Below are 19442 nucleotides of genomic sequence, written 5' to 3' on the forward strand. Positions count from 1 at the left end.
CTACAGTACTATAGTACTATATTACAACAGTACTACAGTACTATAGTACACAGTACTATATTACAACAGTACTACAGTACTACAGTACTATATTACAACAGTACTACAGTACTATAGTACTATATTACAACAGTACTACAGTACTATAGTACTACAGTACTATATTACAACAGTACTACAGTACTATAGTACTACAGTACTATATTACAACAGTACTACAGTACTCGCTCGGTGGTTTGGAGAACGTCTGAAGATTGAAGGAAATCGAGGCGATCAATCAGTCCTCTGCAGCCATTTCTCTGAATCTACTTTTAAATAGATTTTGTTTATGATTACTGCAATTAAAAAACCTTTATTTACTCTTCACATGCAGCATTTTGATGTAATTTACAGACGGAAAGTTTATTTAAACGGCTGCATTCAAAATGAATCCTCATGAAGTCTTTGGTCTGTTTGGAGAGAAACATTTTCCTTCTGCTGCAGCACCTCTGATGATCACAAGATTATAATAATAATGTTATTTAACATCACAGATTATGCTGAATCGGCCTAATTTAAACAGTGTTTGATGGACGGAGATGAAATATCAAACTATTGCTTGAGATTTGTTCAAATGAAACCACTCCAGCCTCTCAGCCTGTTGGAGAACGTGTGGAACCTTTTCAGGAATTGGATAAATCAGCATCAGCTTGAATATAATTTTATTTCAGTGTAAAGATGTTAAAAAATGCAGAGAGACAGACCCGAACAGAAGGTGATGACATAAGAGGCAAACTTTGACAGAACCAATCAAACGTGAGGCGAAGATCCCAGGCAGCAGCGCTTCACTTCCTGTCTCCAGAATAAAAGAGTGGAAGCAGCGATGGCGGCCTGCAGACGCTTCATGAGCCGTCTCATAACAAAACCACACGCTCACTTTATATTTGGCAGCTTTGGCCTCATCCCACCAAACAGACAGTAAAACCAACAGCTGATATTGGAAACACGTGTGGAGTTTCTGGTGCTTCACGGCTGCAGACCCCAACGGGAGAAACGGCGCATCTCAGGAGAAAAAGTAAAAGAAGTCAGAAAGAAGTTGAACGCAGCCTGCAGCTGGAGCGCCGCGCCGCTCTGCTGATCAACCCTTTGGCTTTAAGACGTTCAGGTTCCCGTCAGCCACGCAGCAGAACCTCGGATCCCACAATGTTTTTGAAGTTACAGTTTGAAAGCCAAAGCGACAGGTTGATGACGATTCAGGGAAGAGTGATATTAAGTTTTGTTAAGTGCAAAGAAACGACGTGACGGACTTCTAAAACCTCTTCTCGTCGAAGCGTTTAAAGAAGAAGGTGTGATGTAAACTTCATGAGCAACGTGTCAACTAAGGCAACTTCAGCAGGACTGTGAACCTCCCTGCACACCAGGCAGCTTCGAACCAGACGAGGAAGAAAGTCACCAGGATGGAAAGAAGCCTAACGGAGGAGCTCGTCCACCTCCTCCCCTCCATGGAGAGCTTCTCATTCAGGCAGCAGTAGAAAGAGAGGAGGAGAGAGAAGAGGAGACACAGAGATGGTCTGGTGAGTCCACCAAAAGACCCACGCCTTCGTTTCATTTCACCCTTTAGCCCTCAAGTGTTCTGGGAGGAGGGAAGGAGTCGTCACGGAGAAGAGATAAGAGACAGGAGGAGGCGTGTCGGCTTCCTCCTCCTCCTCCTCCTCCTCCTCCTCCTCCTTCTCCTCCGTTCATCATCCTGGTCTCGGTAGATTCCGTTCAGAACCTTTCCCACTGTAAACTCTTCCCGGGGTCAGCGAGCTGGCTTCTGGCTCGGCTGGTAACGCCAGCGCGTTGTCACGGTGATGGTGAGCTGGAGGGGTGTGGCCTCAATCGCTGGGGGCGGGGATTATGCAGATGTGAAGGAAGTTGTCCGGGTGGCTGAGGTGCTCGCTGAGCCACTGGAGAGGCGTCTCCAGCAGCGGCTCGATGCCATGGATCACCACCTGGTAGCGCTTCTGTTCACCTGCAGAGACACACAGCAGGGGGCCTTTAAAGAACCAGCGCTCAGACACAGTTCTACTTCGGGGGCCACGCGCGGCCCCGTTCATCTCCAACCAGCTAAACCGCTAAAATAATGCCTTTATAATCTCTGAATTTAAACATTTCCATGTTTCTCTGCTGTGACAGAGAATACGGGATGAATGTGTCTCTATTTTCACATAAATCAAACGATCACTACCGATAACGACCACAATCTAGTGAAATGTCCCAAAATCTTCTCCTATAGATCAAAATAAGATTTATTATAATCCCCATGTTTGTTTACTTATTTATCTGTTTGTGTTCATCTATAAGAAGGTTTGACGCTCCTCTTTTAATTTTTTGTTTTGTAGTTCTGTAGTTTCTCTCAACCTTTGTGTGTATTTACATCTGATTGATTTCTGAACACCAACAGTCAGAACGTTAACTGGAAATATTTGGGTTGAAAGCCAACCAAACAGCAGATTTTCCATAACGGAGGTATTTTTTGTTGGAGGTAAGACGTTTATAATTGAATTCTGTGGATTGTTTCTACTGTTCTGATTCTTTATTACATTTTTTTTTTTAAAGATTGTAAAAATCTATAGCCGTCTCATTCTGCGTGACTTTGGATCTCAGCTCGGGTCTCAGTGTCTCCTGCTCTTTAAAAACGGTGTTTTCTTTGGAGTTGTCACCGTTTGCTCGGTGGTTTGGTGGATCGGAGCTGCTTGTGGCTCCAGTCAGTCACCAACCGACCAAAAAGGCCTGTTCTGGGACGATACAAGGGATTTGGGAGTATCTGGAATAAACTCAAGCACGCAGATGAAGAATATAGGAATTAAACATATGAAACATATGACTGGAACTGGAACCAACAAGAAAAACGTGACTCAACCTACATGTGTGACATTAAAAAGAAAACCTGAAGGAGCTTCTGTGCTCACATTTTCTAGTTCAAGAGCCACGATTTTCTCTCGTTTTCAGTTTGTAGTGGTGCTCATGGTTTAAAACTTGTAGTACTTTGTGTTCAAAATATAATGTATTATTATTTATTTCTTATTAAAACTGTTCCAGCAAACCTGAGGAGGAGAACTGAAAGATCTGTAGCGACTTTCCTGGAATCAGCAGTTTGCTTTTTGTGAAACAGTTCAGGAGGCAGTGAGATCCAAATACTGATATCTCATATGTTACATAATACATACAGTACATACAGTACACATAGTACAATGAGAAAGAAGAGATGCTAGAGTGTAAAAATAAGAAAGAGGATACAACAACTGAAATGGTGAGAAAAGAGGAACAGAGAAGACAGGATGAGGTGAGGAAGACCACATCAGACAGTAGAGGTGAAATAAATATACCACTGCTGTGGTGAGAGAGAGAGAGAGAGAGAGAGAGAGAGAGAGAGAGAGACAGAGAGAGAGAGAGAGAGGTAGAGAGGTAGAGAGAGAGAGAGACAGAGAGAGAGAGACACAGAGACAGAGAGAGACAGAGAGAGAGACAGAAAGAGAGAGACAGAGAGAGAGAGACACAGAGAGAGAGAGAGAGGTAGAGGTAGAGAGAGAGAGAGAGAGAGGGGTAGAGGTAGAGAGAGAGAGAGAGAGAGAGGGGTAGAGGTAGAGAGAGAGAGAGAGAGAGGTAGAGGTAGAGAGAGAGAGAGAGAGAGGTAGAGGTAGAGAGAGAGAGAGAGAGACTGTTGCCACTGCAAGGACGATTTAAATGTTAAACTTTGGCTCCAACATTAGTTTCCTGGTTCTTTGCTGTTAAACTGACTGAATGTATGGAGGGGACAGGCGGTGGTCAGACTGTGGTCAGACTGTGGTCAGACTGTGGTCAGACTGTGGTCAGGCGGTGGTCAGACGGTGGTCAGGCTGTGGTCAGGCTGTGGTCAGACTGTGGTCAGACTGTGGTCAGACTGTGGTCAGACTGTGGTCAGGCGGTGGTCCGGCTGAGGCCACTGATCAGTCTCTTCATAGAAGCTGATGTATAATAAGACAACCCAGCGTGTGTGTTGGTCTCTGGCTGCAGCAGCTGAAACTCTCCTGTCTTTCTTTGAGTTTCAGAGATTCTGAGGTCCATTAGTACCATTAGTACCATTAGTACCATTAGTACCATTAGTACCATTAGTACCATGTACTGAACTGAACTGTTGGAAAGGGTTTCAGTGAGGTCGCCCTTTAATAGTAATTAAAATTAAATTTCCTTATGATCAAGATAAAGACGTCCAACTACAACATCACCAGTTTGTGTGCTTTTAAGGAAAAGTTGTATAATTTCCCGCTTTATTCAACCTGAATGTGTGTTGGAGGAAACGGGCAGAACTTTCTGGTTGGATGTCATATACCAACCAGTATATATATATATATATATATATATATATATATATACTGGTTGGATGTCAGGATTCCTACTACTGATCATTGTTAACACATGCTGGGATCCACCTGCAATAAAAAGCACAAGTTTGTGCTGCAACTTAGATTCCTTAACGAGAAATATCTATTCAAATACACACTGTGTGTGTGTGTGTATATATATATATATAGTTGCACTTGAAATTTTAATAACACAATTAATTGATTTCTAAAATAAATATAAGGAGCATGCTATAAAATAATATATAGTTGTTTTCACCAAAGTTCCTTCATGCTTGGAAATGAAATCTTTTTTTTCCTTTAGAATCTGATGTTTCTTTTTGTTTGTTGTAATAGTAGTGGATGTTTAACAGTTCAGGTCTTCATGATTTAACGATTTAAAGGTGAAAAATCTTTTTTGAAGGTGAATTAGGTGAAGAGGAAGCTGATTGGACCAACATGATCCACTGAGGCTGGCATGTTCCTGTACGTTTATACCTTATTGGAAGTTTAACTTCTATCAGTATTGTCTTTATTTTGGTCCACGTGATTAGAAATGTGCAGGTGAAGTACGAGTAGAGGAAGATTGTAGCTGTGAAAAGGTTCGATCAAACCCTGACAGCTGCTGCGGCTGTTTTTAGTTCAACCTTTTAGGCAGAAGTCACAGCTCGTTGCTTTCTGTTTGAACAACTGGATTTGTTCTAGATAAATATATATATATACTCTTGAGTAATTGTGTTGCATATATAGCAGAATATTGCAGTCTCTGTAGTTGGTACCACTCACATGTGAGGTTGGAAGTTTGTATGTGCGTGAGAAAGGCAGACGGTGATGGGCTTTTTTCCTGTCTGTCACATTTGACCTCTCACACTCACACACACACACACACACACACACACACACACACACACACACACACACACACACACACACACACACACACACACACACACACACACACACACACACACACACACACACACACACACACACACACACACACACACACACACACACACACACACACACACACACACACACACACACACACACACACACACACACACACACACACACACACACACACACGACATTTTAGCTCCACGTAATATCAGGAGGACGGTTGAGGCGGCGCAGTAACTGCCGGTCTGAGAAGCAGCTCCACCCTACACCTGCTGGCAAACTCATGTCAGGAAAACAAAGCAAGTCTTCTTCTGAGATCTAAACTCTACAGCCCAGCGGTGCGCGCTGCCCCTGCTGGCATCGTCTGGAATCACAGAACACAACGCACACCGTAAAGACAATGTTTTTAAACTTATCTTGTTCCAAATGTAGTGTGTGTGTGTGTGTGTGTGTGTGTGTGTGTGTGTGTGTGTGTGTGTGTGTGTGTGTGTGTGTGTGTGTGTGTTTCAGATCAGGGGTTGGTGGAAGCATGAGCTCCTACTAAGGGCTTCAATCACATTACAGTCACATTGTTTAAAACCAAGTAATGACTCCTGATTGACTGTTGGACTTCTTAATTAATCTTTATATTCACAATATGACGTTGTCATAATAGTTTCTTGTCATACATAGAATAGGTGATGAATAGCAGAACCTTTCTACCGTTGGTTAAATATTTTTAATATGAAATATCTCAAGTCTTTATCTATAGCCTGCAACTATTTTAACTGTTAGACATTAATCAAATTCTAATAAGTATTTGAACTAATAGGCTTTACACTTCATTTTTTCAAGACTTTCCCTCTGGAATTAATAAAGTGTTTCTATTCTATTCTTTTTACCACTGTTGATTCTGTGAAAAGGCCTTCCCCTGACCCCCAGATATCTGTTTCTCCTCTGTCCCACCCTCTAGGAAAACCACTGCTGTTGATTACAGTTTCAACGTGAAGTCAATTTAACTGAAACCTTCTGGTGCAAAATGAACTTCGTTAAGTTTTAAGAGAGTAAACCTTCTGGTGGTGGAGGAACACAAAGACACATCTTTGAAGAATAAAACACTTTGGATTAGATTTTCTCAGGACGGTGAACGGCAGGAGAGCTTTGAATCAAGTTCAGGAAGAAAAAGAAAAAGAAAAGAATGAAAGTTAATCAAAATCAGGTATTTTTTGTGTGTTTTTAAAGAACAGCTGCTCAAAGTGACACTGGGGGAAGTCAGAACGATGTGCTGCATGTTTGGATGGATGTCTTCCACGGAAACAGTAAAACCACTGAGCCACAACGATGTGGAGTTCCTCCTCACTGACGGAGGTTCCTTTTCTCCACGTGTTCTGGATCTACAGAGAGGCTGTTTATAGGTATCACTCATCATTCTGGATCGAGACACAGAGGCACGAACCATAAGAGAAGGTGAGTTACTGGCAAACTGAACTGAACACGGGAAAGAAAGAGATTTAAGCACTAAAACGGCAAAAGGATTTAGAGTTGGGACTTTTAAAACAAGCTGTGTTGGTTTTTAAGATGCAATAAACAGCCGGATAAACGGAACCATAAGAAGAAGAAAACATGAATGGAAATGTCTTTTAGCACCCACAATTAAATGTATTAATACTAGTAGTAGAAGTAGTATTATGTGTTTGCACATACACCTGTTAGATTATTGTGTTTTATGTTTTTATTACACGTCAATCCCAAAGCAAATCCCTGACAGTTGTTAAACTATGAATCTGATCCTGACATACGAAGGTTTTGGCTTCTCCAGAGAAGCTCGTTTCACTTTTACTAGTTTTTTTAACAACAGAAAGATTAATATGTCAATTTATAACAAAGATCATATCTAGTTCATATGTATAAATTTAACACAAAACAAATCACCCATCAAAGTTTTAATTAACTGTGTTGAATCTGCTGAAAAGATTCTTCAGAACTGAAACGGCCTCTTAAATACTGAACGGGAGGAGAATCCTACAAGTTCAGAAACCAAGGAAGTACAAAGATGTGATCACACACACACACACACACACACACACACACACACACACACACACACACACACACACACACACACACACACACACACACACACACACACACACACACACACACACACACACACACACACACACACACACACACACACACACACACACACACACACACACACACACACACACACACACGCGCGGTAAAGAAAAGAAATGCTGACTGACTGATCATGTTGTAATAATCACATTGTCAACAGCTGAAACTTTGGAGAAAAAGGAGAAAAAGAAAAGAGAAGGATTTTGGGACCTTGCAGACTGATGGTCACATGGAATCATGAACTTTAACACTTAATCTCTCAGTAAGATCAATACACTGGCTTCCATTGATTTCTGATAAGAATTATGATTCAATCTACGACAGCATGAAGCGAAACACGTCATTTGATTTGAATCATTTTTTGTGCCGCTCACTAACTAGTTGCAGCGTTCATATCTGACGAGCAGGAACTTCAGAAGCTCACGATCAGATTAAACTGGTGGAGCACGGCTCGGTCGGTGGGGCGGGTTGCAGGTTTAATTCTCATCTCTGCCTGCCTACATGCCGAAGTGTCCTTGGGCATACCAGTATCATGTATCGGGTCCGATACGCGTAGAGTACTTGTACTTGTAAACGATCCTCGATACAACCTGGGGTACAGAGTACATATTAGTCTTAATAGCATTTAATAAGTACGTATCGATACTCAGTAGCTAAAGGTTGGTACTCGACCTATAAAAATGTGGTATCGGTGCATCGCTAACTAATAGTACTACTCATAGCAGTAATACTTTACCTAGTGAATATCATTATGACTAAATCACAGTTCTGTTACTGTTTCACTAAAACTCTGAGTCGGATTTCTGTCCAATAATGAGAAAGTGTAATCCTCTTTTCAGTAGCTAGTTACTTTTTATATGCAGTTATTAATTAATCAATCCCACGGCTCGTTTGTTTTTTAAATACTAAGTGTAATCAATAATTTAACAATGCTAGTAATTTCTGTTCAGAGTTGAGAGAATAAACCATTGATGTGAATCAAATCTTTTGGTTTGTGTGATGCAAACAGGATCTGATTGAAATATAGAAAAATACTAAATATCCTCAGGGGAGATGAGTCAAACTGGATCAATCTTTTTATTGCTAGTTACCAAACCCTGAGGAACTGTTGTGAACACAGTATTTGCAGGAGGCTATAGATTTCACTGATGATGTGGTATTCATGATGAAAATGGGTCACTATGAAGGGTTTTACTAACAATGGCTAAAGTTTGACTTTTACATAAAGATTACAAAGCGTTGATCAGATCTGAGGTGGTACCAACGAGCTGAAAATACTTTATAATACACAGTTTAGTAGAATGAACTTCATCATCTACAAACATCTTGTTGGAAAAGCTCTTTAAAAAAATAGAAAAATCCTAGATTATCTTTTAAGAGAGACATTTGGCAATAACAAAACCAAACATAACAAACTTTTCTTTTTTTTTTTGCATTTGGAGAGGAAAACATGTAATTAGTGTAACGATAAAGGATTTGATCCCCCCGAGGGTTAGCCCAACTAAACAAGTGAGAACACGCGTCACTGGAGGAACACCACGCCGGAGTAGAAAGAAAAGGTGACAGACGAGACACGCTGGGAATCACTATCGTGTTACACTAATGACCACTAACCGTGAGGCGCCGGCACTCAGGACGGAGCAGCTTAAGGCAAATGTTTCCATAATTAATTTCTACAGGATGAAATGACGGCTTTACGAGGACAAATCACCGTCTAATTTAATGTTAGGAATTCTGTTATCACCTTCTAGATCAGCGGTGTCAAACATCAGGCCCGTGGACTAAAACCAGCCCGAGAGGCTCCGATCTGAGCAAACCACCAAGCAAAACAGCAATATTTCAGTGAGAACAATGATTTTTCTAAAACTTCCTATTATGGCACCATTTCACCGGTCCAGCCGACTGAAGATGAAATAAGGAAATACTGCATGTGGCCTCTGAGCTTCATCAATCTTTCGTTTATTGTTTCTTTGAAATAGTTTGTCATGATCCAAATTTTACTTCTTTGCTCATGGCACTTCAAACTTTTCTTTTTGCTGTACATTTACAATAAAAGAAACATTCAGCGTGCATGTTTGTGTATTTGTGTAAAGCCATAGATGTTCAGAATTTTCCACAATACAGAAATATGTCTTTTCACGAGGTGGTGTGTCGTACTATACGTGATAGAAGTTAGAGACAAAACAATTCCTTCTCAAGCTGTGAGAGAAACTAGAACTACAATGTGAACACACTGACAGAAACCTGCAGTTGTTGGTGGGAGCGTATTACTTTACCAATCAGGAGTAACTCCATGAAACGCTGTCGTAATAAAAGTGTCCAGTGGAAAGTGAACAGCTGACATGTTGAACAGAAACTAGAACAATGCAATAATAAATGCAAGACTTTTTCCAAACCACAATAGAATTACTAATAACTGGTTTATAGGGGAAAGTAGAAAAAGAAAAAAAAAAAAAAACCTGGACCAATTTGTCTGATGACACACACACACACACACACACACACACACACACACACACACACACACACACACACACACACACACACACACACACACACACACACACACACACACACACACACACACACACACACACACACACACACACACACACACACACACACACACACACACACACACACACACACACACACACACACACACACACACACACACACACACACACACACACACACACACACACACACACACTCTCTGTGGTTGAGTGGTACACGAGTGCCGGCCAAGACGACATGTTTGGTTGGCTGAGCGCAGCCCGATCCTATTTAGGAAGACCGCACTGCTTCACGCTCGTCAGCCAAACTGCCTGAGTGGCGGCGGGTCAGACGGAGTGTTTATAGTCTGATGTGACAGTTTGGCTGGTATAACTTAGATTTTTCTTCCACATCAACTTGAGGCCAGTTTGATCGTTCATGGCAGCATCACTGTGATCTTTTTATTATTATTATCATTATCATTATTATCATTATTATCATTCTCATCTCAGCTCCGGTCTCAGTAGAGTAGTGCATTAGTAGTTGGGCAGGTTGGATTGATGCTCTTGCGCGATGATTTTGGCTCTCAGGCCTTATGGTTGAAATGAAATGAAGTTTTATTTTGGTTGTTTACATTTAACAATTGTACATGCCCTTCGAAACACAACCAAAAAAGGGTTTGGGCAGAAGCAATGCTTTTATTTATTTTTAACATTGACACCCTGCACTACACAAACACAGGTAATCAACCCCCAAAGGATCCTCTGATCCAAAATGTTTTTAATTCAGTTCATTTTATAAGATTTTTCCTCATTGATATGATGCCAAACAATAGAAAAACCTTCCAGCTCTTGATTTATAACCTAACACACACAATTGTCATTGGCAGCCCCTTTATTGGGACTTGATTCATTTTGAGTCAGTGGATTTCTGTTTTATTAAAAGGTCATTTTAGTGTGCTTTCGTTCAGCGACTTCCCGCCTCCGCAGGTTAGAAATAAATCTGTGTGCAATTGTGAAACAGTACCATTTTTCTTTGTCTCTGATTTTGTCTTTAACTTCGGACTCCACCTGAGCCAAAGATCTCACCTGGCCACATCTGAATCAACATTAGATGGCGTGGTGAAGCCACTGTGAAGTGAAATCCCCCGTCAGTCACACATCTCAAACACCCACACACATGAACCAGAACCCACGATCCGCTTTATCAAAACAGCTACTGAAAGCTCCACTTCCCCCTGCAGCCGCTGAAGTGAACCAGAGCGCTGGATGCAGCACGAGCCGCTCTGTGGAGGCGGCGGGTCGGGATGGAGCACAGATGTGACAGAGGTGGTGAACGTGGGAGGAAGAGGAGAAGAGGTGGGGCGGGGCGGCGGAGTGTCACTCACTGAGGAAGGAGGAGTGAAGGTAGGGTGTGGGGGCGGTGGGTGGGATCCATGAGGTGGGGAGTTTCCTCTGATTATTCACAGACAATAATCAATGCGGGGGTTTTTTCATGTTTTGGTTGAGCTCTGATAAAACCTGACAAGAAGAAAAAACAAAACCAACAACTTACGAGAACCGTCTGTCAATTAAAGCTTGGAGCGTGGGCGGCGCCGCTCTGCAGGCTGCGACTGCTGCAACAACGACGAAGCCAAACTTCTGCCAAAACACTTGCTCAGGAGCACACCTGGCTCAAAACCCCCCAAAATAGATGAGACAGCTTCGACAGACGTCAGCGCTGACCGCTGCTTACAGGAACTTGTTGCTCTGGATTTGTTTTCCACAGCGCGGTGGGAAGGGCAGCGTCACTAAACACACGGCCACGGCTTGAGGACGATTCGGGAATCCCCTTCCTTTTTGGTCTTAATTCAAGCCACCCCCCATTTGTTTGCCGCGGCTGCTTTCTGGGTCCCGGCGGGGTCGACACCAATCCCCTCGCAGACATAACACAAGAAGTTTGTTTGAAAAATTCCCGTTTTTTGATGTTTGAGAGATCACAGTGACGTGGAGCACCCCAGCTTTTCTTTTTGTTATATGTTAGGGTCTCGGCAGAAAGAGTTCTCTGAAGTCCTGAACAATGCAACCAGCAACCTCCTAAACACCAGCATCACTCCTCCCAGTCCCTCTAATCCAAACACGCCGCCATAATCCCTGGCTATCACCCAACTCATCTACCAGCCGAGGAAGAGGTGGAAACCAAACAAGCGACAAGAGACAAAAGAAGCACTTTCACCTTGATCAACAGGCAGGCTCCTCTGTGAAGGAGCAGAGCAAAGAAAAGCTGAGATTTAACCTCAAAGACATGAAAGATGTGGACGACTACACCTGAGACAGAGATAGAGGATCAAAGAGGAAAAATAAGTCTCAGATCAGGGAAACTATAGACATAAAGAAACAAGAACAGAGGAAAACAGGGGAAGAGGATATCTCTGTCTCCACCTAACTGTCACGCTAAATTCTAAGTCAATCTGAAGATCTGGCAATAACTACAATCCAAATTAAAGGAATTTCTAACAGCTGGTTTGAAGGGAATTAGTATCTGTAAAACCATCCATGACAACGTCTAAAGAAACTTTGCTTGCAGTTGGCAGCTGTTATTATTCAGAAATGTCAAGCGATGGCTGGAGTTCATGCGGCCCAAAGCCAAAAACAAACAATGAACTTGGCGAGTTTTATATGTCCCAATTAAAACCCAAGACATCCAAGAGCGCTGTACAGGAAAAGATTAGGAGATTTTCTCCTTGATGGAAGACTGATTTTTAAAGAATAACCTCTCCTTTTAGATGTTGGTTCTGCATGAAGAGACGTAGATGTTCACCACTTTGTTAGCGACAACAAAGCAGAAACCCAAAGCTGAGACTGCTGGTCACTGAGGCCATGGGCGGGATGCTTCTCACCAAGAGTCTGAGGATTTAGCTTCACCAGACTTCTGTGAATCATGTAAATGTACACAAGCTCTACACGGACGAGGAGTTTTGAGCCGCTGTCTTAGGTTTGGTTCAGTTTTGCAATGATTTCTACTTTGTTTTGGGCCTCAGCCAGCTTTTTGGGCCTCACTCTGTCATAGATTAGAGTTTTGTGATGGTTGGATTTCAGTTTGACATCCCAACACTTTCTCTAACGGTGATGGACAGAAAATGTATTTTATCTCATGTTGCAACCACTGTCCCAGTCCAACAGTGTCTAAAGAGACGTTTGGAGCGTTCACATTGTTTTAGTGAAAATAGTCCAACAAAAGAATTAACGTTGTAGGGAATCTACCTAAACAATGAGCTGAAGCTCAGCTCTGGTAAGCCCAGAGAGGCCGCAGCTACAGGTGGTAATCTGTCTTTTGTACCTATAATCATGTCATAAACACCTTTTTTTTTATTATAAAGTGTGTAGGCAGGCTGTGAGGACTCACTGCATATAAAAACTGTGCAATTTAACAAAGTCAAGGTTGCAATTAAAGTCTATGACTATTAAGCCAAATTCAGTCCAATTCATACTGGGAGATATAAATTCCTTGCAAATCTGAGACACTTTTGGGCCTATCCTTGATATTTAAATATCTACTGACGTAAAGAGATGTGAGTGTTGATGAGAGATCCTGCAGCACAAACCTACAATTAGTCACCTCTGGAAAAACATTTGTTTATACATTGCAATCAAAGATAATCATGATGGTGACGATAATTATGATGCTGATGGATAAAGTCCAACTTATGCACATTTTCACATTGTTTTTGTTGGTATAAAACAGCATGTGAAGCGTGGAAGTGGGACACAGTAAAGAACATGGTGGGATTTATTTCATCATGGAAGCAAAGCATCCCACTATTTGGGATCAAAACACTCACACCTAACAACAGCACTTTGGAGATGTATGATATCATGGAGGACTTCAAACTGGGTTCAAAGCTTTTCATATGAAAGTGAATGTGAGATGTAAACAGTGAGGAGGAGGAGGAGGAGGAGGAGGAGGAGGAGGAGGAAGGCAGCGGCAGAATGAGAGTGAATACCAGGCAGACAGGTAGGCAGACAGACAGAGGAGGAGGGGTGTTAATAGCACTGTCTCCTCCGTGCAGGTGAGTCTCCTGCGGGTCCTATGTCCTAACACACTATTGTCTCTTTATCTACTTCCTCTCTCCTCCTCTGCAGACACAGCCTGTTTAGACTGCTGCTCTTTCTCTCTCTCTCTTACATCCTTCTCATCTCTTCTTTCATTATCACCACACCTCCGCCACAGCTGCAGCTCAACTGTGTGCCACGAGTGCACTGGGCTTATGCATAAAACCTGAAGTCAATATGCACATTAGAATGTTCAGCCTGCTGCAGTTCTCTGATGCTGAGTCTTATTCTTTAGAGACTTTTCTACTTGTGCACTACTTTGTGTTACATAGTGAGACACGTTAATTCCACACAGTTTTATTTCTGCAGAGTTTTGTATCATTGGATTGTCTTGAAAATTAACTGTCCGACTCCTGCAGTTTTGTTTGAATTCTATTTTAAATGGCAGACATTTAGAAAACCTTCCCTATTGAAATCCCTTGCCAGCCCAGAGGTTGAAACCAGCACCCTCCTGTTATATCGTCCTTTACTTTTCATAACTAATTATGCTTTTGTTTATAATAATCTGTTAGTATTGTTTATGAGCTTACACCGTATAAGTTAGGAAAGGTTTAATGGATTTCAACTCAGTTACACTTTTCCAGAGTTTAAGCTGTGGTGCTTTACTTTGAAACTTCCACTATTTCCCCTCATCTCGCGCCTCCAGGCCCGTAAAGTCTGTGATTGTATTATCATGAGAAAGATCTCTGACATGCTTCGTGTGGCAGCATAATTCAAATAAAGGGGGAGAGGAAAGGTACTTCTTTTCTTCTGGTCGATGACATGACCCACGTTTGATAAGCAAACAGAGATAAACCAAGGCTGCTGCTTCACGTCTTTCCTGGCAAAGGTGGTTTAAGAGGAAACTTGGTTGTAGCTCAGTTTTTGCAGGTTTTACTGACACCATAACAAAATATTTGCATTAAATATTTGCCAATGTGTGGACTTACCATCGTTTGTTAGAGCATCTGGGTACATCTCCTTCAGCAAGTCACCGAGGGTGTGCGTGTTGCCTTCAGGTGAAACGGGGCGAAACAGTTTCTGAATGAACGGCCTGTCGCCCGTCGTCTGCAAAACGACAAGCGCAGAAAATTATAGAAGGGCGGCAACACAAACATACTGTGTAAGAAATGCCAGGATGAAGGAATGTCTTGTGATTCAAACAAATATTCATTAAAGTAAAAAAAATGTAAAAAAATTCACAAAACACATTTTTCATTTAGAATGTAAAGTTTTTGACAATTTTAAAGATTTGTACTTTTATTGTCTTGATTTTTCAGTTGCTGTGTTTAGGAGTCACTACAATGTATAATCTGCCTCCATCACTAGAACCAGGAGTTTTCTGAGCTCCTCCTCCTCCTCTGGCAGCTTCATCTGCAACATCATTGATCAAATATGTCCTCTGTCTTTCCTCAGCAGCTTCATATAGCAAACAACAGGCCCCTTTGGTTTTGCAAAAATATGGACATTATCATCACATTTAGTCTGCGCGACGTCAAAGAAAAACCTTGAAGGTTAAATTTGAAGGTTAATATGGCCCTTTTTTACCGGTCCAGCCCGCTCGAGACGAGCTCAGGACCATGTGTACCATGACCGCTCCAAATAACCTCTTTAACAGCTCCCCGAAATAATAACCGCCTGTCTGAATGTTGAACAATGCAGTTCATGCTTTGATTTCACCAATCTGCAATGATTTCTTCATGACAAAAGCAAGTGACAAAGATCATTTTAAGGCAAAACGTCGGACTCAGATGCTCCATCATTAGAGGTAAAGCTTTCAATCCTACTCTTTTTAACAATGCTTGTATAGACATGAGACTTTTCTTGAGCCGCCACAAAACGTAGAATCCAGTTCCTGAATCCAGCGGTCTCTATCATCCACCTCCACTCAAGAGCGCTCGGTTTGAGTTCAAAGAAACCACCAGTGACTGGAAGCTGAGCACGCCAGACTTGTTTTGTTTTGTTCTGTTTCTCTACGAAAAACACAAGTTCAATTTATGATTTAAACATGTTGCTTACTGGGGGACGGATTCACGGGACTGTTGGGAAAAAGCTTTAGAATTTGTTTTTGGAAACTTCCTGTAAATGGCGCATATTCCTGTGAGGTAACATCGGGGGAAATTTCACGGCAGCAAACAAGATGACGGCACTGCACACGCAAAAGATGTGAACTGGCGGCGCACTGGGCCGAGATATGAATGTGATGCTTTGATGAGCCCGACAGCTTAGAAGCAGATTTATCAACGTGCAACATTTGGGCAGATGTTAGCAGTGACGCCGACATGTTTTAACAATCACCATCAGCCTGGAACTCATTATCTGCTGATTTAGTGTGTACTTGGCAGAAAGGACAGCTTCCACTGACTAAAAGCTCGTCTGGCAAACCTCGAGGTTCCCGGATAAACTGGATGATGAACGACATTATTGACCGACGTTTGCAATTATTCCATGAATGAAAAACGGACTTCTCTCCTTCATAGTGATACCCGGAGGATAGAGGTCACAGAGCCGGTGATGAGTTAGCAGAACGGAGGCTCTCTTCAGTTTGAAATGCTCTTGTATAGTTTTCAGCCACTCTTTGGGAAATAATGTGATTAGAGACAAAAACATAAAACCCGTCATCACAAACTCCAACAAATTAGCTGGAAAACGCAGAACACTTAAACTATCTCATCTGTCTTGGTTTCTCCAAACTATTTGCAATTTCTCAGCTGTTAGATATTTGTAGTCCCGGCCTGTCGTGTCTTTAAGTTGGCTTCTTATCATTGGCCGTGATCTCGGACCTGCTGCTGATCCCGCCACCGACCAACCAGAACTGCCGGAGGCCCGAGATGTAAAGTGAGTCAGTCATGATGACAGACCTAAACAAATGTGACGTCTGCTGCAAACATCCTCATAACTGTTAGGCTGTGATGTGTGGCTCAGTCACGACATTCCACCAGCGAGACGTTGGAGAAACGTGGGAAATCAGCAGGAGACAAACGTCTAATAAACTACGTCCAGGGCTGGTAATGGACACCTTCTGTGCTTTATGTATATCCTTCGTTCACGAGGACACAACTAAAAGTATATTGATGGCATCTCTTTTTAATCATACATATCTAATGACTTATGATTAAATGGCGATATATTCAATGACCTGTCCAGGTGACTCCTGCTCTGGCCCACAGTAGGCTGGGATCGGCTCCAGCGCCCCGCGATCTCAACTGGATCCGCGGGATAGAAGGATGGATATCTAATGACTATGAAGGTATTTTAAGATGAGCAAGACGAAAAATTGAGAAACTCGACCAGATTTTACTGCACTATGTACCGTAAACAAAACTTAACACAGTAAAATGTAATGATGAATACACAAAACACCAATAAGCTGCATGTATTACAATAAAATATAAAGAAATGGCCCACATTAAATCAGTCCATTTTTGGGGGGAAGATTTAAAGCCTTTGTAAGGAGAGGCTGCCTCTTCCATCAAAACAAATAGCAATTCAGTGCTCAATCAATCTTAAATCAAATACGAGTCTCAATCTTGAAATGTGAGAGTTCAATATTGTGTGCATGCATCTGGCACAGCTGCTACTACTTTGGTACAAATACCAATAAAGTATTAGGCAAGAGCCTCCATTCTGAAGACAATGTGCGTAGTTCATGTCACATCCATCAATCTGCCTGTCATTAGGTGTTTGGAGTCTTTCTTGTTTGCAGAAACAAAGCTGATGAATGTTGAAGGGGAATCTGGTTCGTCAGCAGCTACAGATGTCAGTCTCACTATCACTTCAGAGTCAAGTTAAAAATTACATGATTTACAGTTGCAAAATACTCGTATCCTTGGGGCAATACAAAAGCTGCCAGGTGCTGGACAACATCTGTAAACTACTTATGCATGACGACTCATTTGGGCTGTTTGGTTAATAAAGTCTTTTATTTTTAACACCATTTCAAATAATAAAACAACATAATAAAAAGTGTATATTTGATTGGAAAATTGGTGGAAAGATGGCAACATCACTGCAAATATCACTGCAAATATCATTTATTATGGAAGTGTATAGTTGTTGCAGCCTTAAGATATTTTGACATTGAATGGTAAATTCTCTGTCGGCACAAAGGAGCTTCTCTGGGCCAACGTTCATCCTCCTCAACTGTGGCTTTGTGTTCTGGACATAAGTGAGTAGTTTGGTAAATATAGCAGTCGCTATAGTAGCTCGACTATTTAACAATGACTCAGACTATAATGATGAGCCTGGTAGTGATTCTGTGTGATCAATCAGTGGTCAACAGTGTTCAAATCCTCTTGTAGTGAATTAGCTCTTCTAGAACATCATGGCGGCAATAATAGAAAATAATGACATCAATGATGAAATTTACACACATTGTTCCAAATGGAAAAGCAACAAACAGGCCAGTCGAATGGAGTGAATACGAGCCCTGTCAGGCAATGGAAAACTGCAATTCATTGGCTCAGGAGGGTTTCAAAGTACCGTCTTGCTTGATCTTCTGAGCATTGGAAGGACAATGAAAGAATTGAGTTCAGAGAGGGAAATGTGGTCCGTGTGGACACCCAACCTGAGGTGTCAAACGGGGGAGTCTGACACTCTATAGGACCTAATCATGGAGCTGTGAAAAGGAAACCGGCGAGGACAAGGATCAAGTATCGGACTGGTAACTACACACCACTGCCAGGCGAGAACGAGCAAGAGGAAGGTGGCAGTGGAGGTGCGAAGGCGGCGCTCAGGTTACACAGAAAGACTGAGTCACCGACAGGAAGCGAGGCCCTTCGTGGGATCGTCAATGAGAGCAGAGCAGGGAGAGTGCGATAAGTGACAGCTACTTCATTGCATTTTTAAATAGACGGCCATGAATTATTGAGCCAGTCGACGTACAAAGGAGCTATTGATCCCCGGGGAGAGAAGCGCGATCCTGTTTGGACCAAGACACTTTCTTTTCAGCTGCATTGACACCTTAGCTGGTCCAGCGGCACATGGCAACGCTAAGAGAGCGAGGTGTCATCAGGTCTCAGGTGAAAAGAGATGGCCCGCTCTCGCTGAGTGAAAAGAGCAGCGGAACTCAAGACGTCGCCTAATTGATGGGCTGGATTCAATCCACCTAATTGAAGGTAAAACAATGAACGGGGGCTAAAGCACCGTCAATCCACAGGCGCTCCTTCAAACCGAGAGGTGAGAGAAAGCATTTCCACTGAACTCTGACACCGTCCATTGGTAAATTAAAATTCCAGCCTCGTTTGTAGCAGACATCATTTTCTCTGTGCTGGAAATGCACACCTGTGGAGGAGAAGCTCCGTCAAGAAGAAGAGAATTGAATTTTAAATTATTAAATGCAGCTTGCTAAGCCCATTGGAGGACCTTGGTCATAGAGGCATACAGTAGTTAGATGTTTCGTGTTGGTGATGATTCAAGGTCTGATATAAGAAGTCTATATATATATATATATATATATATATATATATATATATATATATATATAAAGTCTTTTACCTTTTGGGTTAAATTT

At 42.0% G+C, this 19442-nt stretch overlaps 1 protein-coding gene across 2 annotated transcripts in view; it reads right to left on the minus strand.

The window, feature by feature from the left end:
- Positions 1-685: 685 nt before the first annotated feature.
- The window catches only part of atg5 (ATG5 autophagy related 5 homolog), a 33053-nt gene continuing 14296 nt past the window's right edge, over positions 686-19442 (minus strand). For both annotated transcript variants that reach the window (XM_080471797.1, XM_080471798.1), the window contains exons 8-9: positions 14881-14998; positions 686-1993 (exon numbers count right to left, since the gene is read on the minus strand). In XM_080471797.1, the coding sequence (XP_080327923.1) occupies positions 1857-1993; positions 14881-14998 (255 nt within the window). In that variant the 3' untranslated portion in view covers positions 686-1856. The remainder of the gene's footprint in view (positions 1994-14880; positions 14999-19442) is intronic.

Source organism: Lipophrys pholis, assembly GCF_963383615.2.
Source record: "Lipophrys pholis genome assembly, chromosome: 9".
Lineage (NCBI taxonomy): Eukaryota > Metazoa > Chordata > Actinopteri > Blenniiformes > Blenniidae > Lipophrys > Lipophrys pholis.